This window comes from Cyprinus carpio, chromosome A12 (genome assembly GCF_018340385.1).
Source record: "Cyprinus carpio isolate SPL01 chromosome A12, ASM1834038v1, whole genome shotgun sequence".
NCBI lineage: Eukaryota > Metazoa > Chordata > Actinopteri > Cypriniformes > Cyprinidae > Cyprinus > Cyprinus carpio.
The window spans coordinates 12,205,680-12,223,288 of NC_056583.1; the positions used below are offsets into that span (position 1 = coordinate 12,205,680).

General features: G+C 37.3%; 1 protein-coding gene across 1 annotated transcript; it reads left to right on the top strand.

Moving 5' to 3' along the window:
• Positions 1-349: 349 nt before the first annotated feature.
• Positions 350-17,481, top strand: LOC109055973 (vigilin-like). Its single transcript, XM_042767573.1, has 28 exons — positions 350-443; positions 1,485-1,564; positions 2,790-2,888; positions 3,164-3,312; positions 3,444-3,659; positions 3,741-3,947; positions 4,029-4,244; positions 4,529-4,735; positions 4,823-4,930; positions 5,313-5,417; positions 5,615-5,693; positions 5,917-6,056; positions 6,159-6,263; positions 6,367-6,480; positions 6,757-6,843; positions 8,209-8,340; positions 8,445-8,663; positions 8,783-9,004; positions 9,082-9,300; positions 9,541-9,679; positions 9,777-9,892; positions 9,978-10,082; positions 10,856-10,990; positions 11,110-11,253; positions 11,386-11,565; positions 15,132-15,248; positions 15,358-15,507; positions 15,602-17,481. Exons 3-28 carry the CDS (start codon positions 2,813-2,815, stop codon positions 15,692-15,694), a joined length of 3,780 nt encoding a protein of 1,259 aa, XP_042623507.1. The 5' UTR covers positions 350-443; positions 1,485-1,564; positions 2,790-2,812; the 3' UTR covers positions 15,695-17,481.
• Positions 17,482-17,609: the final 128 nt, after the last annotated feature.

Sequence of the window (17,609 nt, forward strand, 5' to 3'; positions counted from 1 at the left end):
TAAAAGTAAAAAAATGTAGTGATGGAAGCAAAACTACTTTAAAACTACTGTACTTTAAAAGTAGGTCTATATCTACAAATAAAGTTTAAACCCGTATTATGTGCTCTATTATATTCTCTGTATGGAAAGAGACAAATACATCTAAAGTAAATTGTCTTTACTTTGTCGGTTTGCCCAGTAACGTTACACCTACCAATATTTTGCGATTCAAGAACAGTTTTTAATAAAACAATGATCTGTTTCCTTGAACTTAACATTGATTACAACATAAAAATAATTAACAAATAAATAAACAAACACAAAAATCATAAAACATAAAAAGAATATCTCTGAATCATTAAAGATAACTCATGAATCAAAGATTCGATTCAGTTGGAGAGTCGATTCTCAGCAGCAGTGGTTACTGTCAGCAGAACAGCGGCTAGGCTTTTCCGTCTGATAAGGTGATCAGTTGCTTTTGGTTCCGTAGACGTGCTTCTTATCGCACCGTTTTGTTGACTGAATGAACATATCCGCGTTTTCTGCAGTCAGATTGACGTTATCGTGTTTAAAGCAGAGAAAGACAGTAGCTCTGTAGCTAACGAGCTGTTACATGTAGCAGATTAGCTGGCCAGCTAAACTCAGATATCCTGAATATATATTCTGCAGGCTAGAACATTTACTACCAAGACTATCACCACGATGCAGAATGCATCTCTCCCTCACTTTGCTAATCGAGGTTTTAACAGCTGTTTTAATGGGCAATTGCGCTATTATATGTCAGGCAGTGTTGTTAGCCTGCTCCAGTATTTGTTTACACAGAACTGCTGCTCTGCACTGAGCTTACAGATTATATGAATCCTGCATGATATATGCATTTTATGTAGTATGCAAATAAACAGGAGATCGCGATAATTGCTTATATTGTATTTTGTTTTGATACTGAACATGCAAGCTTTGTAAAAAAAAATATATATATATTTGTGGATTGCATAGGTCCCTCAAGACCTAAAAGCTTTGAAAACCTTTTTTATATAAGGCATTTCCCCTACAAACTTATCATCACCGCAAAAGCAAACAAAGTAACACTCGGCAATTAGATCCTCATAATATTAGAAAAATAATGGCAAGCCTATTAGCCCATATTATTATTACCAGTATTATTCTACTACATGGGCAATTTGCTCTCTTATTGAGTGTTAAGATGAATATGTGTAAAATGTTTCAGTCCCATGTGTAAATACAATGCGTGTGTGTATTTTTGCCAACACACTACAGTAAGCACAAACACCCACACGCCAATTAGATACCTAGTCACCTGAGACTGAAGTAGAGCCTATCCTTAGCACCACATCTAGCTATTGCCTCCCACAGGACAGACCACTGTGACTCGGCCCCCCTCCTCAGTCAACCTCAGGGGGCCTTGCCACAAGATGCTGTTTTTTTATGCTGTGTATGTAATCACAAGGCTGGTTACAAACTCTTTGCTAACCTCACCCACACAGGGCTGAACAAACAGACTGACACTGAAGAGCTCTCAGTAGCATCCACCTGGACGGACTTTCTGGTTTTCGACCCTTTGCAGGTAAAAATTTCTGGCTTTGGCAAGATTGCTATATTAAGGCATATTTGAAAAATGAGAATGTTGCATGCACTTACAGAATTTAATACAGCTTGTTTTTAATGCACGTGCGCAGTATATAAGCTTGCAGTGAAATTTTCTGAAACCTGAAAATGTGACTTTCAGTGTAAGAATATATATATATTATATATATATATATATATATATATATATAAGGATTGCTTCCATTGACCTCATTTGTAAAAGCATCTGCTAAATGACTATATATATATATATATATATATAATATATATATATATATATATATATATATATATATATATATATATATATATATATATATATAAAAAAAATCATTTTCATCATCACATCTTTCTTCTTTACAGTTCCACTGGTTTAGACCAGATGTTTTCAATCTGGTGTTCGGGGACCCCCTGGGGGCTGCAAAGGAGTGCTAGGGGGTCCATGGAAAAGTTTAGAGAAAAATAATGTAAAAAATTTGATTAAAATTAAAAATTTGTTTTAAAAAAAATATATATATATATATATATTATATATATATATATATATATATATATATATATATATATATTTAAATTAAATAAATACAAATCTGATTATAATAAGTTTGATTAAATGAATAAAAAATATTAAATTTAAATATTTAAATTACTAAATATTACATCTAACAGTAGAGTATTATAAGAAATAAAAATATATATTAATGAGACTTAGCTAATTATTTTTTAAACTATTGAAATTAAATAAAATTTGGCCTTTATACAAGAATGCCTTTGAAATTTTAGGTTAGGGTCCCTCAGACGAGTATGATCATATTTGGGGGTCCGTGGCATCTAAAAGATTGACAAGTTTAAACAGTTAGCCTATCATTTTAAACAACGATCAATAATTGTTACATTAGTCAAGCTCACACGAGGCTTTTCGTCAGATTTCACAGCTGCAGCATCTTTAATTGGAGAGCTCAGGTGGAGAGCGATGCTGTTTGGCTCAGGGAGATGCCAGTGTGTGCCGGGGCCCTGCTGGGCTGCTGAAACCGCTGAGACTAGAGCTCAGCATCACTCAAATGAAAGTAGTCCATTACCGCTATGCTCTTTTAGTTCGTTTTATTGTAGGCTGTGTGTTTGGCCTAGATATTCTCTGCGATGATATTTTTGTTTTTCTGTATTTTCTCTCCACATGTCCCTCCTCTTCCTCCTGGTCTCTGCAGGATAGCGGATCAGGTCTTGAAACATGAGCTCTGTGGCAGTGTTGACTCAGGAGAGTTTTGCGGAGCACCGCAGTGGCTTGAAGGACGTTGAGATCACAGGTATGACGACTGTGGCAGAATTAGGGGTGAAACTATTCTTCTACAAAAATACATATGATTTACCAACATTTCGTTTTTTTTGTTTTTTTTTTTGTGAAAAAATTGTCAGTATTTTCAATAATTGTTTATGCTGTTGGTATTTCTTCTGTTCTTCTTCAGTCTTGATGACCCTGGTTGATTGTATTTATATAGCATCATACTGTTATTATCAAAATAATTCAAAGAAAAGTTTTTGTGTGCATTTTACAATTCCTTTTCTTATTGTCTGTGATTAGGTAGTGTGCCTGAAGACGAAGCATATATACCCACCTACCTGGAAGCCTTTCCACCTTTGCCAGACAAGAGCACTCCAGGTGAGAAGACCGGTGAGCCAGCAGGTGCTTGGAGCAAAATCCGACCCATCAAAGCCTCTGTAATCACTCAGGTAACATATATATAATCCTCTATAGAAGGTTTGTGCAGTCTGAGTAAGCTGCTCATCAAGCCACCATATCTTTTCATTGTTATTAAGGGCCTGTCACACTTTTTCTTCTTCCTCACCCTTTGCACCTTCAGGTGTTCCATGTCCCTTTGGAGGAGCGGCGGTATAAAGACAACAGTCAGTTTGGTGAGGGTGAGGAGGCGAAAGTGTGCCTGGATATCATGCAGAAGACCGGGGCACATATCGAACTCTCTCTTGCCAAGGACCAAGGCCTCTCCATCATGGTGACTGGAAAACTAGATTCGGTTATGAAAGCGAGGAAGGAGATTGTGGCCCGACTGCAGACTCAGGTACTTGTTTGAGTCTTGCATTTCTTATTCACTTAATTTTTCTCCTTGGTAAAAGTTGTATCTTCATGCTGAACTTCCCAGGCTTCGGCGACTGTGCTTATTCCGAAAGAACATCATCGGTTTGTGATCGGAAAGAACGGGGAGAAGTTGCAGGAGCTGGAGCTGAAAACAGCCACCAAGATCGCCATCCCCCGATCTGACGATCCCAACGCCAACATCCGCATCACCGGCACCAAGGACGGCATAGAGAAAGCTCGCCATGAAATCCAGCTCATCTCCGCTGAGCAGGTAATCTTTAAAGCTAGATGAGATGAGGCTTTGTTTTTCATTTCTAATTGAACCTCACTATGACTTCACTGTTTGCTTTAGGATAAGCGTGCCGTGGAACGTTTGTCTTTTGAGAAGGCTTTTCATCCATTCATCTCTGGTGCATATAATCGACTCGTTCAAGAACTCAGTCAAGAGACCGGAGCTCGTATTAGCATCCCGCCACCCAGCGTACCCAAAGATGAGATTGTCATTACCGGCGAGAAGGAGGCAGTTGCCATGGCGATTGCCCGCATCCGGGCCATCTATGAAGAGAAGGTGAGAATTGTTAAAGAAATTAATACCTTTATTAAGCAAGGACACATTAAATTGATCAGAAGTGACAACAAAGACATTTAAAGACATTCAATTCAACCTGTTAGATACAAAAAAAATTTTTATGACAGTTTCCATAAAAATATTAAGCAACACAATATAGGAAACAGTTATTTCACAATATTACAGTTTTTATTGTATTTTTGATCAAATAAAGGCAGTCTTTGTATTTCAAAAACATGCATCTCGTGACATTTCCTGACCTTCTTCTGAATTTGCACAAGCAGAAACGAAAAACAACCACAATCTCAGTGGAGGTGAAGAAGTCACAACATAAGTACATAGTAGGCCCCAAAGGCAACACCTTGCAGGAAATCCTGGAGAACACAGGGGTGTCTGTGGAGATGCCCCCTCTGGACTCCGCATCTGAGACCATCATCCTCAGAGGAGAACCGGACAAGCTGGGTCCGGCTCTCACGCAGGTGTACGCCAAGGTCAGTTGTTTTGGCATTGTTTGGCCTTGTTTTCAACAGAATGCATGCAAAAGGCAGCTTTTCACGTGGCACATGTTTGTTTTGCAGGCTAAAAGTGTGATAGTGGTGGAAGTGATTGCTCCGGCTTGGCTCCATCGTTTCATCATTGGCAAGAAAGGACAAAACATCGGTCGCATTACACAGCAGCTGCCTAAGGTATAGAAAATTGAAATGAGAAGTCTGTTATGAGATATTCGATTTAAAATATAGCAAGTCAAATGTTTTTGGTTTTTTTGTAACTGAGAATAGAGTGCTGGATTTTTACATTGCCTTTTGGATTATTTCAGAAAATAAGCTATGTGACCAACAAAAGTTTATGATTCCTAAATGTTGTTTAACACAACACCATGAGTAGATGAGTTTACCTGTATAGTGTGATGTTTTTTCTGATGTCTCAGTCAACCTTTATAGTCCTATTAAGCCACTTGTTAGCAACCGCCTTTTTTAAGATACATAAAAGCTTAAAAAATTCATGAATGGGGGTATTACTAATGTGTTTTATTTCATTGAATAAAACGTGGCCGTTTGTCATCATCAGGTGCATATAGAGTTTACTGATGGAGAGGAGCGTATCAGTCTGGAGGGTCCGACCGAGGAGGTGGAACAAGCCCAGGCTCAGATGCAGGAGATCATTAAAGATCTGGTAAGAGAACCCTCAGATCTCTTACTGTCAGGCTTTTAGCTGTTGTTGTTTAAAATGAAGATAGAATGGGAAATTTGGTTGCTAAAAATGGTTGCTTCATATCTTAAAACTGTAAAATTTTAAATGCAGGTTTCTGCATTTGTGGAAAAGAAACAGTGTAGGTATAGTCCTCAAGGATTTTCTTTTCCTCCCTCCAGATGGCAAGAATGGACTATGCAGAGATTAACATTGACCACCGTTTCCACAGACATCTCATTGGCAAAAACGGGGCCAACAGTAGGTTTAAACCCTTTCTGGAGTGCTCAGTCTGAAACTTTAGCCATGTTTGGGATGTCTGGATAGAAACAGAGCTCATAGCACAGATATAAGAGTAATGTTTGAATAGTCAAATTGTGGTTTTACAAATGATTTCATTACAAGCAGAGCACAATGTCAATATGCAACAGTTGCAAATGTACTTTATTTGGCAAATTTACTTATTATTTGGTGCCTTTCCTAGTAAATCGGATAAAGGAGCAGTATAAGGTATCAGTGCGGATTCCTCAGGACTCGGAGCGATGTGGGCTGGTTCGTATTGAGGGTGATCCTCAGGGGGTACAGCTCGCACGCAAGGAACTGATGGACATGGCCCAACGTATGGTGAGATGTACTATATGGAAAGCACTCTATGACATTATGAAGCTCTCTGAAACATTTGCATGCATGGTTTGAGGTGTCATTTTCTGTCATTTGATACTTTAGGAAAATGAACGCACAAAAGACCTGATAATAGAGCAGAAGTTTCACCGCAGCATCATTGGACAGAAAGGAGAGAAGATCAAAGAAGTACGGGACAAGTTCCCTGAGGTGCTAACTGCTTCATTCTGTTAAACACACCAATATCTATATTGGCTGCACATTATTATGTTACATGAAAGATGATTTCATGCAGATGGTTTCATTTCCACAGGTCATTATCATCTTTCCAGACCAGCAACAGAAAAGTGACATAGTACAGCTCAGAGGGCCTAAAAACGAAGTGGAGAAATGTGCGAAGTTTCTGCAGAAACTCATCGCTGAGCTGGTACGAGAGTCATTTCCTCTTGATTCCTTCCTGCTCTCAAATTACATTTGCTTCGTGACTAATGCAGGGTCACAAAGAGAGCAGCTGTTATGAGCTCAGACAGCTATGAAATTATTACACTCAGCCTACAGATGGCAACTTCCTCCAATGCTGTTGTAGTTTTAAAGTAAAATCATCTGTTGAACAGCTGACAAGTTAACTCTTTGAATGGCATTGAGGTTTAGTGTTTTTGTTTTTATATTATATTTTTAATTATAATTATGTTCATGTTATTAGGTTGAGAGCAGCTTCTCAATTTCTGTACCCATCCACAAGCAGTTCCACAAAAACATCATTGGCAAAGGAGGTGCCAACATCAAAAAGGTGAGGACACAAAAGAAGCATTTTTTTTTTTTTTTTGGATTTGTAAAGTTGACTTGTTCATCATTTAAAGATATAGTTCACCCAAAACTGAATATAATTTATTTTTAATTTCAGTTAGTGGTTGTTTAAAAATATTTAAGGTAAATAACGCAGCATCCATTTTTTCCTTGCATTTTTACAGTAGACAATATAAACACAATATCAAGCACAATAAGACCATAGACTGTATAAAAACATGGACGTAGTGTCCGTGACGTCACCCGTAGTTTTCTGAAGAGCGTTTTTGAAACTCAAAATGGGTGGAGCGGGCCATCGCCAACTTGGCAGCGCGTCACTCCCGGATCATCGAAAATGGGCAAAAAGAGCTGCTTGCTGAAATCATGCCCACCTAGTGGGACGGCAGTGTCAGCAGCGGCCTGTCACTCAAGTGGCCACGCCCTTAATTATGCAGAACTTTAAGGCTTAAAATAATTTAAACGGATGAATTATAAAAAAAATTCACCCCCCTCACAGTTGTCATGAAGGGCAAAATTAGCTATATAGACCAAAATATTTTTTTTTTACCAGGCTGTAAACATGTTTTTTCTGCTGTAAAGTTTGGCATTTTAACATGGGGAGTCTATGGGATCGACTCCCGTTTAGAGCCAGCATCTAGCGGCCTGACGATGAATTTCAGTTTTAGTCATTTCCTTGTTGGCTTCACAAGAGAGAGCAGAAGGTTGCCGCTTGAATAAGACGCAAAAGTTAATTCATTACTGGCATGCTGTCTGTGAAGCAGCTGCTCATTAACAGTCTTAAATGAGTTAAAAAGTCTTAAACGACTGTAAAGAACTGGAAGAAAATCGGATTTGTGTCAGATCCACGTCACGTGCATCAGTTTTTAAAAGATCGAAAGAAAAAGAGAAATCACTCACTGCTTTGCTCACTGATTAGCTTTTGTCACTTGAACAATGATTAATCTATATACAATTTATAGTTTTTGCTTATACAATATATGTAAGTTTACTTAAAAAGCTTATATTTTTTCAAAGCCTATAAAAAAAAAAAAATTTTTCACAATATAAATATATTGATATGCAAATAACTATGATTAATTACATGAAAATTAACAGCAATAATTGATACATTATTTTAGTTTTAATTAACAATTAAAACTAGTTCATAATGAGAAATGTGAGAAAAAAGGACCATAAAAGCACTAAAAGCACTGGTGGCGGAGTATTGTGGTGTGGCCACCGAATATTAAAAAATAACATTCAGCATCTGAAGAAATAATTACAGTACAGTTTACTTATTTAAAAATTGTGCTAATTAAGTTGTTTTGTTTTCAAAGATAAATTTTTGTTGCTGTGAAAATCTATATAGATACGTGAGGAGACCAACACCAAGATTGATCTCCCAATGGAGAACAGCAACTCAGAGATGATTGTAATAACTGGCAAGAAGAGCAGCTGTGAAGCCGCACGAGATCGGATCCTTGCCATTCAGAGAGAGCTGGTGAGAGAAACAGGAAGCTAGGGGAATGTATTATGGGTGTAATTCTCAATACTTTTCGTTTTTCTTCTCTCATGCGTTCTTGCTTGGTTTTTCGACTCTCCCAGGCCAACCTGAAGGAGGCTGAGGTTTCCATCCCAGCCAAGCTGCACAACTCTCTGATTGGATCCAAGGGCAGTCTGGTGCGCTCTGTGATGGAAGAGTGTGGGGGTGTTCACATCCACTTCCCTGCGGAGGGCTCAGGGTTGGACAAGGTCACTATCCGAGGTCCTGCAGAGGAGGTGGAGAGAGCCAAGAGACAACTGCTGCAGTTGGCGGAGGAGAAGGTGAGTAATGAGATAAAGATCTAAGGCAGAAAAGCAAAAAAGACAGCAGTGCAGAAAACCACTTTTCAAGATTTTGAGTCATTCAGTCTATGTGAGATATTTGTTTTTTGTCCCACCAGCAAGTCAACAACTTCTCAGTGGAGCTTCAAGCCAAGCCAGAGTACCACAAGTTCCTGATAGGCAAAGGAGGAGCTAATATCCGACGGGTACGGGATCGAACCGGAGCACGAATCATCTTCCCATCACCAGATGAGCCAGAACAGGAGCACATTACCATCATGGGTAAAGAGGAGGCTGTATGGCTTGCCCAGAAAGAGCTGGAGACCCTCATTAAAAATCTGGTATGACAGAAGAAACTGTAAAGCATTTGAGTTAGTGTTTCTTTGAATGCACCTCCTCATCTGTCCTTATTTTTCAGGATGATGTGATAGAGGACAGTCTGGTCGTGGACCCCCGGCATCACCGTCACTTCGTCTGTCGGAGAGGGCAGGTTTTGAGAGAGTTGGCGGAGGAGTATGGCGGCGTAGCTGTTAGCTTCCCTCGCACGGGCACACAGAGTGACAATATCACTCTCAAAGGACCCAGAGAGTGTGTTGACGCTGCTAAGAAACGCATTCAGGAGATTGTTCAAGAGCTTGTGAGTTTCATATCCAGTCCTTGTATAAATATTGCATGTAAATGCAGTGACTTTTCCACCATAAACAGTATATACACTACCGTTCAGCAGTTTGGGGTTACTCTGTTTTTTTTTTTTTTTAATAAATTAAATTAGTAATTAATTGATCAAAAGTGACAGTACTGTACACTTACAAAAAAATATATTCCAAATAATATTAGAATGATTTCTGATTGTCATTATCTGCTAATGTGTCATCAGGAGTCACAGGTGAATGTGGAGGTGTTGATTCCTCAGCGGTACCACAGAGCCGTCATGGGAGCCAAAGGCTGCAAAATACAACAAATTACACGGGAACATGAAGTTCAGATCAAATTTCCAGACAGAGATGAGTGTGCAGGTCTCTTCCTTACACTCTCAATTAGTTCAGATATTTTTTCGTCCTATTTATTGATGACAAGAATATTTACGAGCTTTGTTGTATTTGTGGCTTGCAGCTCAGGAACCTGCATCTCAAGAGAATGGGGATACGGATCTCATTCCTCGGAAGTGCGATATCATCATTGTTACGGGACGGGCCGAAAAGTGCGAGTTGGCTCGTGCAGCTTTACTTGTAAGGAATTCTGGAAATTCTAGCTGTCTCTTTAGTTTTATGGTGGATTGGTTTTCATTCTCTTTTATCCCGTTTTGCATTCTAGGCCTTAGTTCCTGTGACGATTGATGTTGAGGTTTCCTATGACCTTCATCGTTACATCATAGGACAGAAAGGAGCTGGAATAAGGAAAATGATGGAGGACTATGAGGTAGAGACATTTTGAATTGTATTTGTACTACCGTTCAAAAGTTTGTGACCCCAAGAAAGTGTTTTTGAAACAAGTCTCTTATGCTCACCGAGGCTGCATTTATTTGATCAAAAATACAGTAAAGACTGTAATATTGTCAAATATTTTTTACAAATGTTTCGATATATATTAAAATTTAATTTATTCTTGTAATTTTCAGCAGCTGTTACTTCAGTCTTCATTGTCACATGATCCTTCGGAAATCATTCTAATATGCTGATTGGTGCTCAAGAAACATTTCTTATTATTTCAAATATCAAAGTTGAAAACAGCTGTGCTGCTTAATATTCTTGTGGAAACCATGATATCTTTTTTTCAAGATTCTTTGATGAATAGACAGCATTTATTTGAATGGAAATCTTTTGTTATATTATAAATGTTTTGCTTTCATTTTTGATCAATTTAATGCATCCTTACTGAATAAAAGTATTAATTTCCTAAAAAAAATATTACTGACCGCAAACTTTTAAAAGGTAGTGTAGGGATGAACCATCCAGCTTTAATAAAATGAAGTGAACAAAATCTTGTTAAAGGGATAAGTACAAGCTAAAATGAAAATCCTGTCATCAATTACATCACCCTCATTTTATTTTCTTCTGTAGAAGACACAATGCCCAAGCTGCTCTTTTCCATACAGCAACAGCTGAGCACAGTCTGATGGACAAATTGCATCCCCCTTTGTGTTTAATGGAAGAAAGTTAAACTGATGAGTGAATGTTAATGTGTCTGTATAGGTGAACATTTGGGTTCCTCAGCCTGAGCAACAGTCAGATATCATAAAGATCACAGGACAGGTGGCCAGTGTGGAGCGGGCCAAACAGGGACTGCTGCAGAGAGTCAAGGAGCTGCAGGCCGAGCAAGAAGATCGGGTACAAGCTCTTCTCAACACCACTCTGCTGACAGAACATGCTGTGACAACAAAATTTCAAAATACAATCTGAGATCTACTTCTTGCAATAGAATATATTGTTTTCTTGTCTGTTTGTAGGCCTTACGAAGCTATAAGGTGACGCTCTCAGTAGACCCGAAATATCACCCCAAAATTATAGGCCGCAAAGGAGCCGTCATCTCTCAAATACGCAAAGATTATGATGTCAATGTGCAGTTCCCTGACAAAGGTGATGAGCAGCAGGTATGTTTTCGAAAGCGCATTTCCTCATTCTTTAACCCAGACTGGTTAAAGAAGCTCATACCTTTCATACCTGTCATCCTGTTTGTCTCTTTGCCTGTCATTCTTTCTTCACGCGACTCTGTCTTCCTGTAGGATGTAATTGTAATCTCGGGTTATGAGAGGAATGCTAATGAGGCCAGGGCAGCTATAGAGCAGCTGGTGGCAGCACTGCAGGATATGGTGAGTGAGGACATCCGGCTGGACCGGCGGGTCCACGCACGCATCATCGGAGCACGTGGCAAAGCCATTCGGAAACTCATGGAGGAGTTCAAAGTAAGAACACTTTGCATATTTGCAGATAGTGATAAAACTATATATATCTAAATTAGTCATAATATTTAACATTAATAATAACGATGATCATTATTATTTATTATTAAATGTATTAGTGACGTGACATTCAGCCAAGTATGGTGACCCATACTCAGAATTAGTGCTCTGCATTTAACCCATCCGAAGTGCACACACACAGAGCAGTGAACACACACACACACTGTGAACACACACCCGGAGCAGTGGGCAGCCATTTTTATGCTGCGGCGCCCGGGGAGCAGTTGGGGGTTCGATGCCTTGCTCAAGGGCACCTAAGTCGTGGTATTGAAGGTGGAGAGAGAACTGTACATGCACCTTCAATACCACGACTTAGGTGCCCTTGAGCAAGGCATCGAACCCCCAACTGATTCGTTTGTAGTACATAGTCATAATATTTAACATTATAATCATGATAATAATATTATCAGGGTGGTGGGTCCTTAAAAAGTCGTAAAATGTTTTCAGATTCGATGGGTCTTAAATATTTTTGGTCACATTACCGCAAAATTTTTACCAGTTTGATGGACCTGGTGACTGTTTACTACATAGACTGTAAAAAAAGAGGGACGATGTGTCTCCACTTCCTTTCACTATAGAAAAGTGAAGCCAAAGCATCGCAGTATGGCCGCTACCATCTTGAGTAAATTACGTCATTTGGAGCCAGAGTCTGCGCGGTAGAGATTCGTTTGGAGCCAGAGTCTGCGCGGTAGAGATTCGTTTGGAGCCAGAGTCTGCGCGGTAGAGATTCGTTTGGAGCCAGAGTCTGCATAGTAGAGATTCGTTTGGAGCCAGAGTCTGCGCGGTAGAGATTCGTTTGGAGCCATAGTCTGCGCAGTAGAGATTCATTTGGAGCCAGAGTCTGCGCGGTAGAGATTCGTTTGGAGCCAGATTCTGCGCAGTAGAGATTCGTTTGGAACCAGATTCTGCGCAGTAGTGTAGTGAGGTGGAGCCGCAATATCAAACTCCCGCAGACCCAGTCAACCATCAACGTCACGCCCCGTTTTTATAGCATCAAATTACTAGCTAAAATCAAACTTATTACAAAAACGAACAACTAAACATTCTTAATGTCTTAATTGACCAAAACCATTTTTCGGAAAATTTTATTGGAAGTGTTATTAATTTTTTTATTTTGACTCAAGTCTCATTTTTTTACATGGAGAGGGTGGGGTTTATGACCTGTACTGCAGCCAGCCACCAGGGGGCGATCAAAGAGCCCGCAGCTTCACTTTTCAGGAAGTGTGAGGCACAGCCAGCACACTAAAATTTTAATATGTATTTTATTATATTTAAATTATTATTAAATACTTATATCACTAAATGTTTTAATAACTAAAGTTTTTTCTTAAGTATTAATTATTATTATTGTAAAGTTAATTTTTCAATAATAATACTAACAACAACTAATAATTATAACAACAACAACATTAAAAGTTAAGAATATTATTATTGGTGAGGGTAATTATTTTTTAATAATAATAATTATTATTATTATTATTATTATTATTATTATGGTTGGTTTTGATTATTCTTATATTATTATTATGATATTAAATATTATTGGTGATGTAATTGCTATTGATCATCATCATCATCATTAATAATAATCAGGGTGTCTACAGATACGAAAAAGTTTAACTTATGTGAAATTTAAGATCAAACCTGCGATGGAATTACACATTATATTACATATGTATATGTAATATTTAATGTACTTAAAAAAAAATATATATATCATTGTCAAAAATGCTATTTATTATGATATATAGTGAACTTTTCATACAAGCAGACAATATCCCATATGAAATATCCCCACGTAAACCATACAATCATTGGACAGACTGAAGATTTTTTTCCCTGCTGTAGTTACTGCGTCATCAGAGAACATTGCAGTAGCAGAATCCAGTCGAACAACAGCTAGCTGAGCAGCCTCCTAGGTAGTTTAAAGCAAGTTACTGAAAATGGCTCGAGAACTTTACTTCTCCCCAAATGGACAAATAGCCTGATAAAGACTTATGTGACACAAAAATAGTGACGCATCAAAATGTGAGAATGATTCTTCTGATTTTAAAGCATTGAGCTGAAACAGCGATTGATGATGGAAAGTGTATTTCTGTTATCAACGACTCGCTGTTGAGGCTCGTGCTGCCTGTTCCTGTGAAAGAGACTTTCATGGAGAAAACAAATCAATTGATCCTAGCGGCACACAAAGAAACTCTCAGAACAAACATACTGAGGTGAAAATTCAAAATGTTTAGTTTATCGATAACATGATGTAGTTAATATACCATATCAAGTGAGCTATTTTGCTGAATATTTACAGTACATTGTTTTTAGTTCAACAAACAAATAGAGAAGTCTATTAAGTTTCTTACATTTTAGACACAGTATTGACTGTTTTGTTCTTTCACAAATGAAAATGGTTCCAAACAAAGATCCGAACAGAAGTATTGCACGTTCTCCAAGCCGTTTCAGCGTTTTGAAGGAATCGGAATGAATAATGACTCAACGCCACTTATAGGCGGCTTAGTCTCATGTTTAAAAGTATGCATTTTTCCTTAACATTTCTTATTTATATATTCAGAAATTTTATTTAAAACAATATTCTCTTAACATTATATATTGCAGTTGTAATTTTGCAGTGTAAATTATTTAATTTGATTGGTAACAGCCTCAGTGTATAGTGAATTTCTTGATCAATTGTAAGAATTTGACATGAAAGATGACGCATGCAATAAGGTTGTATTAATAAGGTTAAAAAGTATTGCCATTTATGAAGGTAAATAACATCCTGGGGTAAATATTAACAAAACAAGATTAGAACACTGATAAAAAATATTGCTTCATAATTAATTGTTTATGGTGTTTACGTGGGGATATTTCATATGGGATATTGTCTGCTTGTATGAAAAGTTCACTATATATCATAATAAATAGCATTTTTGACAATGATATATATATATATTTTTTTAAATTAAGTACATTAAATATTACATATACATATGTAATATAATGTGTAATTCCATCGGAGGTTTGATCTTAAATTTCACATAAGTTAAACTTTTTCGTATCTGTAGACACCCTGATTATTATTAATGATGATGATGATGATCAATAGCAATTACATCACCAATAATATTTAATATCATAATAATAATATAAGAATAATCAAAACCAACCATAATAATAATAATTATTATTATTATTATTATTATTAAAAAATAATTACCCTCACCAATAATAATATTCTTAACTTTTAATGTTGTTGTTGTTGTTATAATTATTAGTTGTTGTTAGTATTATTATTGAAAAATTAACTTTACAGTAATAATAATTAATACTTAAGAAAAAAACATTTAGTTATTAAAACATTTAGTGATATAAGTATTTAATAATAATTTAAATATAATAAAATACATATTAAAATTTTAGTTATCTACTGATCTATATAATTCTTTGTCATAGATCAGTGGCTATATCTCATATTTGGTTCATAGCATCCTTAATAATGATCTTCTTTATTTCAGGTTGATATACGGTTCCCTCAGCCAGGTTCTGAGGACCCGAGCAAGGTTACTGTAACTGGACTGCCGGAGAATGTTGATAATGCCATTGACCATCTGCTTAACCTAGAAGAAGAATATGTGAGTTGGGAATGCAGAACTGCAGATGCTGCTTTCTAGACAGATATATATTTCATCACTTGTGTTTTTTCTTTCTTTTGCATTCTTACTTGTTCATCTGCCCTCTTAGATGCTGAGTGTCACAGAGACAGAGACTATGGCATCTTATATGAAGCCTCCTTCAAAGACGATGGGGGCAGGAGGAAATGACGAGGATAACAAAGCTCTGGCTAAAGGCTTTGTTGTGCGGGACGCCCCTTGGAACGCACAAGGCAACAAGGTTTAAAAGTTTGCCACTGTAAAACCTTAATTTCATGTTGTCCCTGTCATCGTCATGTTAACGATTTCCTTTTTCCTCTTTTCACAACATTCAGGCACCAGACATGAGCAGTGCTGAAGAGTTCCCCACGTTCGGATCTGGAATAGCACCGAAACAGACGTCTGCATGGGGACCCAAAAAGTGCTGAATGAAACAGATTTGTTCTGACTCCGGATCTCAAATCTCTGGCACTTGAGAACAAGAACATTCCATATTTTTTGCTCTTGTCTTTCTCCTTGTGCGTTTAGTGCCCTTGGAGGAGTTACTTCAGTCCTCTCCTTCCTTTACCTGAATAGTTCCTTATCATTTGGTGGATAGATGTTCTTCAATGTTCCTCACCTGTCCGCAGGTGGTCACACGTCAGTTGCTGTTGTGCCAGTCTGAAATCACAAAAAAGGATCCTCAAGTAGCAGTTACCATCATTATCCACCTTTTGTTTTCTTGAGTTGGACGACAAATGGCTAGGCATTGAAGAACGAGGCAGAAGTTTTGTATTTCTTGGACTGTTTATTGCAAGAGAACCCCTAGTTCACTGTGTGAGTTATTTTTTAAGTCCTTGATGGTTTTTACTGTTCTTTTTATGTGTGTGTGTGTGTGTGTGTGTGTGTGTGAGAGAGAGAGAGAGAGAGAGATCCATCTAAATGCACCTGGTCTACTGAATTTTCATTTGACACTGACAGAGAGATGAAGGCTGGTCAATACTGATCTTTTTAAAACTATTTTCTGTATATATTAGTGTATTTATATGTCTGTTATTTATTGATTTTCTTCAGTGACTGAATATTAAAACTCTGATGAGTGTGAATGGTTTTGAAGCATAAAAAGTAGGTATTATTTTGCAGTATGTTTGGTTTCTTTTGCTTCAGGAAAATATTTTTTGTGCGTGTCTTAGTCATAGTTCATTTTCACGAGACGTATGTGTGTGTTGTGTGTGATTTACTTTGAATCTCAAAATTTTGTCTTTGAATCTGCTGTTTATAGTTAAAAAGCATTTTCCACTTCACCTTTGTCTTTAACTTTTTCAAAGCACTGGAAATGAAGATTTTCTTTTTTTCAAACCAGAGCGTGCATGACAAACTTTCAAGATTTCAAATTAAAAGTCTCTGGAAAGCTGTTTTTTTACATAAAATTTCACAGTAAAAGATTACAATTAAAGCAACTGTTTTGTGTATTTTGCGATTTTAGAGTCCCCTACAGTTAAGTGAGTGGAATTCACTGTCGTAATTACACTAGATAGACAACAATCTAGATAAACAAGCCATTCGCCTTATTAGAAGACAGTGTAGTAGCAGAATTTCAAGGTAACAAAATAATAATACTTACAGTTGCTTTACCATGATTGACAAACTCATACTCATGCAGATTGCTGGTTCTCAATTTGCATTTATTTACTTAAAGGTGATTGGTGTCATTTTTTAATGTTAAATTAATGTCTTAATTTACTGAGAGAGCTGTGAGCAGCCATTCATAGGTGGCTCTGTGGCGCTATCAATACATTTCAACACATTGCTCTGTTTGTTTGAGCATCACAACCAGCCTGTTACAGCAACATTGGCTCAACCAATGGCAAGAGTTTGTTTGAATGACTAATAATAGAGGGGGAAGTATTGCATGAAATTTTTTGCAATTCCATGTGGTGGCGCAGAAACTACACACTTCACTTTTATATTTTGATATTTTGGCATTGAGGCTCATTCGCTGTCCTGCTAGTTAAGTCTTGTGAATCACTGTCGTATGTGGTGTGAAGGTATGCTTGTGTACATAGTTGAGTGAAGAACCATCTACAACCAACCGGTGATAGAAACACTATCGGCCTTAAGAAGTTATTGCCATAGGATATTTTTACCAAGATTTGATGACATTGATATGCAACACTGCAATAACATGTCAGTGACAGAACTTTCCTACTCCGAATAAAAACCCATTTCAATAAAAGTAAATGTATTTTTGCTTTTCATTTCTCAAGTTTTACCTAGATGTCTAAAAGGGAGAAAAAAAGATCATGTTTATGACTTAAGGAAAAGTACAAATAGATCATCAGTTCAAACTAAATTAAATCTAGT

Coding starts and splice junctions, on each gene's coding strand:
- LOC109055973 (XM_042767573.1), top strand. CDS start 2,813: ATGAGCTCTGTGGCAGTGTTGACTCAGGAGAGTTTTGCGGAGCACCGC. Junction 6,264..6,366: donor TACGGGACAAGTTCCCTGAG/GTGCTAACTGCT, acceptor TCATTTCCACAG/GTCATTATCATCTTTCCAGA. Junction 15,249..15,357: donor TTAACCTAGAAGAAGAATAT/GTGAGTTGGGAA, acceptor CTGCCCTCTTAG/ATGCTGAGTGTCACAGAGAC.